The following is a 12,604-nucleotide window of genomic DNA, read 5'->3' as shown; positions in this document are numbered from 1 at the left end:
AGGGTGTTGTGAGTATTGGTTGAGATACAGTGTACACATATATATATTTTATGCTTAGAACTATCTTTATGCTTAGAACTATTAAGATTGTATATCAATAAACATATTATTTTACTTTTACCTTGTTCTCGCTTACTTCATTCCTTACACCAGATATTCTGGGTGTTGAGATCCCAAAGTTTTATTTCCTGGAGTTTGTGAGGAAAAAAAGTTTGGATTTTCGAATCTGCATTTCTGCAAAGTGACCACTGAATGACTCTTGGTTAAGAACATAAGAAAATGCCATACTGGGTCAGACCAAGGGTCCACCAAGCCCAGCATCCTGTTTCCAACAGTGGCCAATCCAGGCCATAAGAACCTGGCAAGTACCCAAACACTAAGTCTATTCCATGTAACCATTGCTAATGGCAGTGGCTATTCTCTAAATGAACTTAATAGCAGGTAATGGACTTCTCCTCCAAGAACCTATCCAATCCTTTTTTAAACACAGCTATACTAACTGCACTAACCACATCCTCTGGCAACAAATTCCAGAGTTTAATTGTGCGTTGAGTAAAAAAGAACTTTCTCCGATTAGTTTTAAATGTGCCCCATGCTAACTTCATGGAGTGCCCCCTAGTCTACTATCCGAAAGAGTAAATAACCGATTCACATCTACCCGTTCTAGACCTCTCATGATTTTAAACACCTCTATCATATCATATATCATAGTTCTGGTTCCAGTACAGGTAGTGAAAAATGTATCAGTGTGATTGTGTTTTGGTAGTGTTGTATCCCCTTAAACTCAAGAGGGTTTTGATTGGTAGGCAGGTGTCCAGGGAGGTATAAAGACTGGGTCAATCTGGTGAGAGCTGCCCTCCTTTCTAGAATGGAGTTTAAAAGGGGACCTTCAGGATATAGCAGACCTGCAATAGCCAGCCTGCAGGCTGGTGGGCAAGGGACCACCCCACTTTGGGGTGGGGCCCTGCTGTGGCTTTTCACTTCAAGGGAAAAAGCCCAAAGCCAAGGGAAGAGGCGCTCCCTCCCCTTGAGAGCATGGCCAGGAGGAAAGAATAAGGGGTTGTTCTGAAATGAGGAGTCCCTCACAAAGTCCAGGGAATGGAAGGTATCAGGGACATCTGCACATGGCTAGATGGGAGAAGTAGGGAAATCAAGTGGCAAGGCATTCATGAGTAGACTCAGGGAGGATAACTTTAAAACAAGCACACCCTCATATACGCAGCTATATGAATGCGCAAGCACATGCATATTTATTTTATATTGTGCACACAAAAGCGTGCACACTATATAAAACACGTTTAAATCTATCCAACATGTTAGTGTATCTTAAAAAATGTGCGGCATGTATTTTCAACATAGCCAGATAAGTTTTGACTTATCTGGTTAAGTGATGGCAAAGCTGCCACTAAAAGTCTCAAAACACGCTACTTATCTGGTTAAGTAGCACTATTTAAGACTTGTCCAGCTAAGTAAGACAGCTAAATAAGTAAAGGAAAAGCGCTGCTTAGCTGGATAAGTAAGATAGCTTGATAACATGCATTTGGGACTTCTCCAGCTAAGTAATGTTTTTTTTTAAGAATTATCTAGATACGTCAATTTATCTGGATAAGTGGCACACATCTACTATGGGCGTGTATTTGTGCTCCTAATTTTAATCATTTACATAAGGAAATTTAACTTGCATATTTTTCCTTAGCACTTGTCGGCTTTTACATATTTAAATCATCTAATTTTGAAACATGAGCATGTAAAGGAAATTACCAGTTTTACCAATTAGTCCACCAGTTTGCCCAGTCTGTCTCTAGGTCATCAAGACCCTCTTGGTTCCTCAGCCTGAACTCCCCCCCCCCCCCCCCCAGTTTACACAGATCCCTCACCCAGATAATATTTGGCTATAAAGAATTTTATTCTGACCTACATCAGATAATTAGCAGATGTAAATATGTGCAGGTAACAGGCGCATGCGCATCGCTCTTGCAGGTTATAAAATAGCAACTTATATGCGCAAGTGTTAGCCCCGCCCCGGAACGCCCATGCACTGCCCTTAGCCCGCCCCTTTTTTATATTAACAAATTTATTTGAGCAACATTACTTGTATGTGTGTAATGGATCCTACAGTCATGTTACCAGTATGTCATGGGTGAAACCTTAGCTTAATGCAGTTAGGAGTAGATTTTTAAAAAGTGCATGGGCTACCTGGCACGCGCACATGGATGCATGATTTTCTTGCCACCAGGACAAAGAGTTCCAGAGGGGCAAAGTGACATGGATGCAGTCTTTCAGATCCTGATTGATCTGAAACCACTGGGACCTTAGAGTTCATTGGGCTCTCCATATGTTCACATGTGCCAAGGGAGTAACATGTATGGTTGCAGCCATATGGCTCAACATGTGCCATGCAGATACCTGCTGGCTCCCTTGAATCTCCGCCTCGATGGTCATCAAGGTAATGGCCTGTTGCCTTGGCAGGAAGGCCTTGGTCTGAGCCATGTCTAGCAGGTCTCTAATGAACTCCAACTGAGGTGACGGGTTGAGATGGGACTTGGGGTAATTGATAATGAACCCTAGTGACTATCACCTGGATGGTCGAGCACATGGACTCCTCAGCCCCTGAGGTGCTCTTGATCAGCCAGGGGAAAACATGTACTCCAGGTCTGCGAAGGTGCGCCACCACCATGGCCCAAACTTTTGTAAAGACTTACAGGGCAGACGCTAGCCCATACGGCAGAATGCGGCATCAGAAGTGCCGTTTTCCCACCATGAATCAGAAATAGTTCCAGTTTCTGAGGAAGATCTTGATATGAGTGTATGCATCTTTTAGAATGAGACAGCATGGCCAATCTCCTTTTTTCAGAAGAGGGATCAAGGTGCCCAGGGAACCCATCTTGAACTTTTCTCTTTTTAGAAATTTGTTCAAGGCCCTTAGGTCTAGAATGGGATGGAGTTCCCAAGTTTTCTCTGGAATCAGGAAATACCAGGAGTGGAATCCCCATCCTCTCTGCCCTGGTGGAACTGGCTCAGCTGCTCTGGCCATTAAGAGGGAGGAGAACATAGACAGAAGTACCTCCTGATGTGCTACTGGTCCTTAAAATGGAAGGCATTTTGGTGGGATACTCAATATATTTAATTTGTACCCTCTGCAAATTATGGTGAATGACACACTGCGTCCTTCACTATTCTCCAAAGAGAATCTCTCCTGTGCACAGCATGTCAGAAAGCCTTTCCTGCACCTCTTGATGGATATCTGAGGCCTACCGCCAGGCGAGACTGTAGATGCTGATCCCTGCTGCAGAGACTCTATATGCCCCCTTGAAAACATCATAGGTCAAGTGGACCCCATGCTTTTTACATTTCAGATCCTTATGCACCAGTGACTGGAGGGTGTCTTGCTGCTGCTGAGGTAGCTGCTAGGCAACCTCTTGCATCTGCTTCAGAATGTCCCATATGTATTGGTCCATGAAGAGCTGGTAGGCCGCTATGTGGGCAATGAGCATTGTTTCCTCCCAAGAGTATCCATGGCCCTCAGATTCCTCCCTGGGAGAATCAAGGAGTGGATCCGAAGACCTTTGGCCTTCCTAAGAGTGGATCTGACCACAACTGAATGGTGCGACAGCTGACGCTTGTCAGATCCTGAAGCCTTCTGGATGAGGTAGGCTGCATCTGCCTTCTTGTTAAAAAGAGCCACCGAGAGGGGGCTTTCCTACATCCTCCTCAGGATCTCCATAAGAATCTCATCCACTGGGTCTGCCACAATCTACTTATGAGGCTCCACATACTGGAGAATATCCAGCATCTTGTGCAGGTATCCTCTTCTGTTTGCAAAATAAATAGGATGACCTCCGCCATCAGCTGGGCATAACTTGTGAAGGAGAGGTCTTCTGATGGAGACGTCCTTCTGCTGGCTGAAGGAGAAGGAATGGAAGGGTGGCCATCTGATGCCTCATCTTCCAAAGCCTCTGAGGAGCCTCCCCACCAGTGATCAAGAGGGTCCTCCTCACTTGTCAGACAGGGGATGGATCCTGAGACGCTTGGTCCTCGCTGACTGTATGGGAACCGGAGTGTCTGGCAGATAGGCCTGGACCCCAAAGCTGCCCCTGTCCTCGGGGGAGCTTACCCCTTGAGAAACTGGGGACAACCACTGGACCGGTAGGTGGGGGCTACAATGGCATCAGTAGGGCACAGATAAGCACCTGAAGGGAGCTGAGCAAAGGCTTGAGGAGCAATGATGCATTGACCCACGTAATCCTGACTGTATTTTGAAGCGAAAAACGCTATGAAATCAAGGGGAAAAAATGAGACTCACTCCACCACAAAATACCAGGCTCCATGGAAAAAGAAAGACCAAGGGGACCCTGCATGGCCGTGTGGTATAATGCATGCTCAAACATGCTCAGAGAGGCTCAGTAAAAGTTCTAGAAGCTTTGATATAAGTTTTCCATGCCAGGCTCCATCAGATGATGTCATCCATGTGTGAGGACTGACATCTTGCTTGTCCTCAGAGAAAGAGCACATTCTGAGATGAGTGGTTAAAAACTGTACAAACCATGAATATCCAAATGGCTGTACAAGTATTCATATCCTTTATAGAGCAAAAGAGAGAGTGGAGGTTACCTTAGATACAATGTATTTATTTACAAGTTTTATATACAGTCATTCAAAAAGCTATCACAACAGTTTACATAAATAGTACAAATAAAAAAAAAATAAAAGCCTAAATACAGGAAAGATTAAATATAATAAATTACAGCATATAATAAAAAATCAATCTAAACTAATTGGATATAAAATAAATTATTAATGTAAAATTAGATAAAATAGAATAAAAATAAAGATACAATAAAGTACAATTTAAGTGTACTTTCAGAGTTCTGAGAGCAGTGGCGTCTTGGTTTACCTAAGAAAAGAACAGGCTGAGCCTGAGGGATAATGAACTCTTGATCCACCCATAAAAAGTGACCTGTGTCTGGGAATGGAACTGGTCATTTTCCAAAAAGTATATTTGTACCATCAAGTTGGTCTCAGCTGCCCCCTAGTGGGGAAGTCTTGGTTAAAAAAAAAAAAAAAAAAAAAATATATATAAAAAAACCACCATGGACCTTGTATTAGAGTTCTTTAAAAAACATCTTAAAGATGCCATTAGATGTGTTGCTTACTCATGATAGGGTCTTTTATTTTTATTATTATTATTACTAGCCCAAATACCTGGAATTCACTCCCTCCAGCAATTTGATCTACACAGATCTGAAAGACCTTAAAAAGGCCCTAAAACCCCCACCTTTTCCTGCAGGCCTTTAACTCCTAGAATTTGAATCTAAGTATTCTGAATAATAACTAACATCCTAATATTTACAGACCTCTTGAACCTCTTCACTTTTATTTTCATGTCTTAAACCTACTCTGCTCTTCATTTGGAATTTTACATTTTTCTCTGTTTTTGTTTCTATTTTAATTGTGTATTATTTGTAACCACCCCAAACTTTGGAGGGCACAGGATATAAATGTTTTCAATCAATAAATAAATAGATAGATGCTCGGTCTCCTAGTCTCACAAGGTCCTTTTGCAAGTACTCACAATCAGCCACTGTTTAAAAAAAAACTCGAAACAATTTGGTGTCATCTGCAAATCTGGTCACCTCACGCGTCACTCCTTTCTCCAGATCATTTATGAATATGCTAAATAACACAGTCCCAATACAGACTCCTGGGGCACTCCATGAATGACCTTTCTCCATTTGGAAAACTGACATGTTTCCTGTCTTTTATCCAGTTACTAATCCACGTTAGGACATTGCCTCTGATCCCATGACTTCCCAATTTCCTGAGGAGTCTCTCATGAGGGATTTTGTCAAATGCCTTCTGAAAACCCAAATATCAACCGGCTCATGTTATAAAATTGGGGGTCCGCACACGCATGGGGGTGCACCCTGCGCGCATCGACGCCTGCAGTCTTCACCTGTTCCTTCCCAGGCCGCTCCAATTTCGGAGCAGCCTGAGAGGGAACTTCTCTGCCCCCTAATCTAACCTTCCCACCCCTTCCACTAACTTATCCCCCCCGCCCTATCCTAACCCCCCCCCCCCCCCCCCCCCAAATTTTATTTTACCTTCTGCGCCTGCCGGCAGTCTGTCGGCACCCGATCCCCCGGCACAGCGGCAAATGGCCACTGTGCCAGAGGTCTCTGGCCCCACCCCTTTTTGAAAGCCCTAGGACTTAGTCCTTTCCCCTCAGGGGGTAGGGAGAGCATAGCACAATCAGTGCTTAGGAGTGGAAAAATCCTAAATTTATCCCTGACCACTCCTTTCAACTCTTGGTCATCCAGCAGCTCAGATTCCCTCCCAGGCTTTGTGCTTTCAATGTACTTGCTAAAGCTTTTATTACTTCTTTTTACCTCTAGGGCAAGCTTTTTTTCAAATTCTCTCTTAACCATTGTGATGGCTAAACCGAATGATGGTATATAAAAACGAATAAAATAAACCTGCTTATTTTATTTTTTTTTTTACATCTAACTTGCCATTGTTTATGCTCTTCCTTATTTTCCTCATTTGAGTCTCCTTTCTATATAATACCCTTTTGGTTTTAATTGCTTCTTTCATTTCACTATTTATTATTAAAACATTCTGTTAGAAATTTGATTTTCCTTCAACTTTTTTTTTTTTTTTTTTTTTTAAATCAAATACATTTTTTCTGGGCGTCAAGGATGGTAATTTTAAACAGTGTCCATGCCTCCTGAAAGTTTTTAACCTTGTAAATTGCTCCTTTTAGTTTTTTTCTAAAGAATTTCTTAATTTTATCATAGTTTACCTTTGCATAGTTAAATGCTGCTGCAGTAGTTTTCCTTAGTATTTGACAAATACGTTGGAGACTGACCAGCAATATACCAATTCCATATCAACAAGAGATTCTGATTATATCTTGTTATCTAACAGAAGTGTGAATACAAAAAGGTTTTAATTTTTTCCATTTAATGTCCTTTTTATTTAATTGTGTGTCTTTATTTTGTCTCATTTTTATTTTTAGTGGATGCTATGGGCACAGTAAATGATTTTAGTGTATGCTATTTGTGGATGGTGCATACTAAAAACAAAACAAACTTTTTTGCATTTAAACCTTTATTAGATAATAACATTTAATCAAAATCTCTTGATAAGTAATTGGCAATATTGCATAAACATCTCCAATGTTTTCAAACCTCATGATGCATTTAGGGCATGCTATTTACAAATTGCACTCTTAAAAAGCCAAACAAAACAAAATTTAATTTGTCTTTTTCATTTCATTTCAAAATGACAAGGAACAACATAGAAATGTCAACGGCATTTCCTACATTGTTTCAAATGACAATTTTATGAAATAGCCCACTATTATCAAACCAATTATGCTGTTTCAAATGACAGCACATCCCTTTTATCTAATTCCTAACAGACTAAAATCTGATCCTTATTTTCCTGATTTAACAGAAAAAAAACCAAGAACTACATATGCCATAATGCAGTGGGACAACAATCAGAAAGCCACTACGGGGGTGATTATTCAAGCATGAAAGGAAACAACTTGTTATACCATGTTAGTACAATTCCCATTCTTCCCTTCATTAGTGAATCAGGCACATTTACAAAATGAATAATACTTATCAAGGCCTTATGTATCCATATATCATTTCTGATACCCTATTTCTTTGCTCTGTACAAAAATGTATGGGACCTCTGAAGTACCTAATAAAACACTTTCCTGCCGTTTGTCTGGAGACTGATTCACATCTGGAATTCATGCACTGTAGCACTGCAAATCCCTCTCTTGATCCTGTAAGAAAAACAAAAAACCCCAAATAACTGTTAAGTTACAAAGACATCCAGGACTGGACCAAAATCTCAAGGTGGTAGGACTGGACAAGATTATTTGTGTTTTAAGTCGCTAATAAACTTTGTTAGTCAAACCCCTAACTCGGAGGTATCAACACTCTGTTAAGGAGTGACTTCCTCTTACTTTGTTTCCCTGTTCCCTCCCGCCCTGCCCTCTCCCCAAAATATATATTTTTTTTACTTCCTCCAAAAAGATTTATCTACTCTTCTGCATATCAACAGAAGAGGAAAACGTCAGTCCACTTCCTTCACAAAATGCTCTTAACAGAAACCTTTATACTTTCTCTAGGGCAGGGCTGTCCATATCTGACCTGGAGGGAAGCTGCCATCTGATGGCGAGTACAGCAGGCTGAGAACCAGAGATTCCAGTGTTCGAATCCTACTTCTCCCACCAACACTCCTTGTGACCTTGGGCAAGTCACTTTACCCTCCACTGCCTCAGGTACAATCTTAAGGGCTCATTCACTAAGCCGCACTAGTGCCTTATGGTGCAGTAAATATCCTTATCGCGCATTAAAAACCTGATTCAACAGTAAAATATCACACCGTGCAATAAAACTATTTATACTAATTTTTATGCCAAAAGGGCTAACAGATGAGGGAGCTCTTCAGCTTCTTGCAGTAACATATTGCACGGCAACATGGAAATATCACAAATTTAGTGGAAAAACAACTCTGAAGTTATTTGGGTAAATACATAAGATATCACACGAAATTAACTTTTTTCGAGATTTTTTTTTTTTTTTGTATATCCACACCCTCCAGACTCACCTATTAAGTTCTAGGCCTATAAAAATGCCTTCCTAGCTGGCAAAATGTTTTGCCAACACGGTCTGCTTTTCGCACAATGGTGGCTTCAGGCAGCAAACCAGCACTGGCGAGAGGGCAAGGAGGGAGATATGCCATCCATGCCAGAGCCTCAGCAGGAGGCGGATGGGGGAACTAGGGCAGGTGAAGCCCGCAGGGGGGCTGGGTTCTCTCACCACGCAGAAAGCGACACAGGCCCCAGCAGCAGCCAATCTTTCATGCCGGTACCACATTGCTTGGTCTTCCTGAGGAAGAGAGGATCAGATACCGTTTGAACTCACAGACCATCATGGCATTATATGAGAAGCTCAAAGCTGCCCTGGATCCTGTCACGGCCAGTTCCCAGGTCATACCAGGCCTTGTAGAACTGCTAAGCTCACTGCATTTCATGGCTTCTGACTCTTTCCAAACTACTACACAAGTTTTTCTTGGTCTTTGCACCAGGTGCTCAGAGTCTTGCGCTGCCATGTTTATGACCACATTTATTTACTTACATACCACATTTGATTTCTCTCAGAGTAATGACCTGCAGGTCTTGAAGATAGACTTCCCTACTGTCGCACAGTTCTCTAATGTTTTGGGTGCCACAGACTGCACACGTGGCTCCTATTTCACCCTGTGAGGGGGAAAGAGTCCTACCGCAACCACAAACACTTCCACTCTCTCAATGTACAAGTTGTGTGTGATGCACACATGTGCATTCTCAATATGGTGGTGAGGTTCCTGGGGGCCACCTATGGTGTCTATATCCTACAGCGCTCAGCAAAATTTCAGCACTCTGAGGATGGGAGGTATGACCATGGTGCCGCAGTATCCTCATGCATCATGAATGTGTCTCCAGGGGCATGAGCCCAGGAGGGAAAGATTAGGACAGCCATTATAGTTGGCGATTCAGTCATTAGGAATGTAGATAACTGGGTGGCTGGTGGGCATAAAAATTGCTCGCTAACTTGTCTGCCTGGTGGCAGACCTCATGCATCACCTACATAAGATTTTACACAGTGGTTGGGGAGAGCCTTAAGGTGGAACCTGGCTGCAGCTACTCACTTTTAAAAAAGGAGAGAGAGCAGCTTTTAAACAAGATCATGGGAAAATGTAGACATTCACTCAAGCGTATATAGTTTGGAGTGAAGTATCTTCAAAGGATACTGGTATAACAGAGAAGCTAGAATATCTCGATAGATGTGATGGAGGCAGAGGTAGCCCACATTCATTTATATAAAAAGCAGACACAGATAAGCCATTCCAAGCTATTCATTTCAACTGCTAGGCAGGCTGTAAATATTATTTAAAAAGAAACTTTGAATTGTCTGTATGCAAATGCCAGAAGTATAAAAATGAAGATTAGAGTTAGAAATGTATGAACAAAGATGTAATAAATAATAGATACCAATTCAAAGTGGCTGTTGCACCTAATTCCTGATCAACAATTCTTGAATATGAAATGTGAATGTGAAAATGCCATCATAACTGGAATAGGAAAAAGGAAATAATTCCTAACCTTATTCCCACATTTTAATCAGAGACGCATGTTATATACACTCAGGCTTAGAGCCACTAAGCCACAAAGTTTTGTCGAAGGAGGGTGACTTATGTGGCTAAGTGGAGGTTCTGAATGTAGGCACCTAGTCATCAGCCACTGCTTAGCCGCTTAAGTTACACATATCTGGCTAAATAGCACTGAACACGCTTTGAATATTGACCTCAGAATATATAGCACCGAATGAAAAAGTAGATATAATTGGCAGCTCAGAGACATGATGTGATACCAAGATACAAATTATATCATAATGATATGATGGTTCAAATTAGGGGAGATGTGGTGCTATATGTTAAAGAGGGCATAGAGTCAAACTGGATAAATGTTCTGCAAGAACCAAAATATAGTGCGACATTCTTATGGATTGAAATTCCATATGAGACGAGGAATAAAATAGAGATGGAAAATGAAATGCTAACAGAAATTAGGGAAGCTAACAAAATTAGAAACACCGTAACAATGGGGATTTCAACTACTCTGGCATTGACCGGATAAATGTCACATCAGGACATAACAAGGAAGTAAAGTTTTTAGATGAAATAAATGATTGCTTTATGGAGCAGCTGGTACAAGAACCAACAAGAGGGGAAGTTATTTTAGATTTAATCCTTAGTGGAACACATGATTTGGTGAGAGATGTAATAATGTTGGGGGCCATTTGGTAATAGTGATCATATTATGATCAAATTTGACTTGATAACTGGAGAGAAGACATTAAGGAAATCTACTGCGATAGCATGTAATTTTCAAAAGGGAAATTATGAGAAAATGATGAAAATGGTTAGGAAAAAAAACCTGAAAGGAGCAAATGCAAAGGTAAAGACTTTACATCAGGCATAAACGCTATTCAAGAATACCATCTTGAAAGCCCAGACCAGATGTATTCCACACATTAAAAAAAAATGGAAGGAAGGCTAAACATTTGCCAGCATGATTTAAAGGTGAGGTGAGAGAGACTATTATAGAAAAAAGAACATCTTTCAAAAAATGGAAAAGGGATCCAAATGAAGAAAACAGGAAACAGCATAAGCAATGGCAATTAGATGCAAAGTATTAATAAGGAAGGCTAAGTCAGAATTTGAAAAGAAATTTGCTGAAGAAGCAAAACTTCATAATAAAAATATTTTCAGATACATTCAAAGTAAAAAACCTGTGAGGGAGTCAGTTGGACCATTGGATGCTTGTGGGGTAAAAGGTGGACTAAGAGGACAAGGTCATAACAGAGAGATTAAATGATTTCTTTGCTTCAGTTTTTACTGAGGAGGATGTAAGGCAGATAGCCATGCAGAAGTAATATTTAAAGGTGATGATTCAGAGGAAATTAAACAAATCTCAGTAAAACTGAAAGACGTAATAGGGAAAATTGACAAACTAAAAAGTAGCAAATCACCTGAACTGGACGGAATACATTCCTGAGTACTGAAAGAATTGAAAAATGAAATTGCAGACCTATTATTTTTAATCTGTAATCTATCATTAAAATCAGCTATGGTACCCGAAGATTGGCAGGTAGCCAACGTAACCCCAGTTCCAGAAGTGATCCAAGAAACTACGGACCAGTAAGCCTGACAGTGCCAGCAAACATGAATTAAACTATTATAAAGAACAAAATTGCTGAACATACTGTATAGTTAAACATAGTTTAATAGGACAAGCCCAACATGAATGTAGCCAAGAGAAGTCTTGCCTCACTAATCTGCTACATTTTTTTTTAAGGTATGAATAAACATATGCATAAAAGATGAGCTAGTTGATATAGTGTATCTGGACTTTCAGAAATAATTTGACAAAGTATCTCATGAGAGACTCTTGAGGAAATTAAAAAGTCATGGGATAGGAGGCAATGTTCTAATGTGAATTGGAACTGGTTAAAAGATAGAAAACAGAGAGTAGGGCTAAATGGTCAATTTTCTCACTAGAGAAAGGTGACTAAAGGAGTGCCCCAGGGATCTGTGCTGGGACTTTAACATATTTGTAAATGACCTAGAGATGGGAACAAGTAAGATGGTCAAATTTGCTGCTGATACAAAATTATTCAAAGTTGTTAAATCACAAGAGGTCTCAGAGAAACTGCAAGAGGATCTTGCGAGACTGGGCATTCAAATGGCACATCCAAGTACAAAGTGATGCACGTAGGAAAGAGGAACCCAAATTATAGCTATGCAATGCAAGATTCTACACTGGCAGTCACCACCCAGGAAAAAGATCTAGGCATCATCGTGGATATGTTGAAAACCTCTGCCCAGTATGGCAGCGACCAAGAAAGCAAATAGAATGATAGGATTTATTAGGCAAAGGAATGGAGATTGAAACAGAGAATATCATAATACCACTGTATTGCTCCATGATTCGACTGCGCCTTGAATATTGTCGTGCAGTTCTGGTCATTGCATCTCAAAA

General features: G+C 40.8%; 1 protein-coding gene across 5 annotated transcripts in view; it reads right to left on the bottom strand.

The window, feature by feature from the left end:
• OSBP2 (oxysterol binding protein 2) overlaps positions 1-12,604 on the bottom strand; it is a 299,091-nt gene that overhangs the window by 232,899 nt on the left and 53,588 nt on the right. For 2 of the 5 annotated variants that reach the window (XM_029619308.1, XM_029619311.1), the window contains one exon: positions 7,711-7,798. The exons of the other annotated variants lie outside the window; for them this stretch is intronic. In XM_029619308.1, coding sequence (XP_029475168.1) covers positions 7,711-7,798 — 88 coding nt within the window. The remainder of the gene's footprint in view (positions 1-7,710; positions 7,799-12,604) is intronic. 5 annotated transcript variants of the gene reach the window in all.

The sequence above is a fragment of the Rhinatrema bivittatum genome, chromosome 11, assembly GCF_901001135.1.
Source record: "Rhinatrema bivittatum chromosome 11, aRhiBiv1.1, whole genome shotgun sequence".
Classification (NCBI taxonomy): domain Eukaryota; kingdom Metazoa; phylum Chordata; class Amphibia; order Gymnophiona; family Rhinatrematidae; genus Rhinatrema; species Rhinatrema bivittatum.
This window is presented reverse-complemented; position numbering and strand designations above follow the sequence as displayed.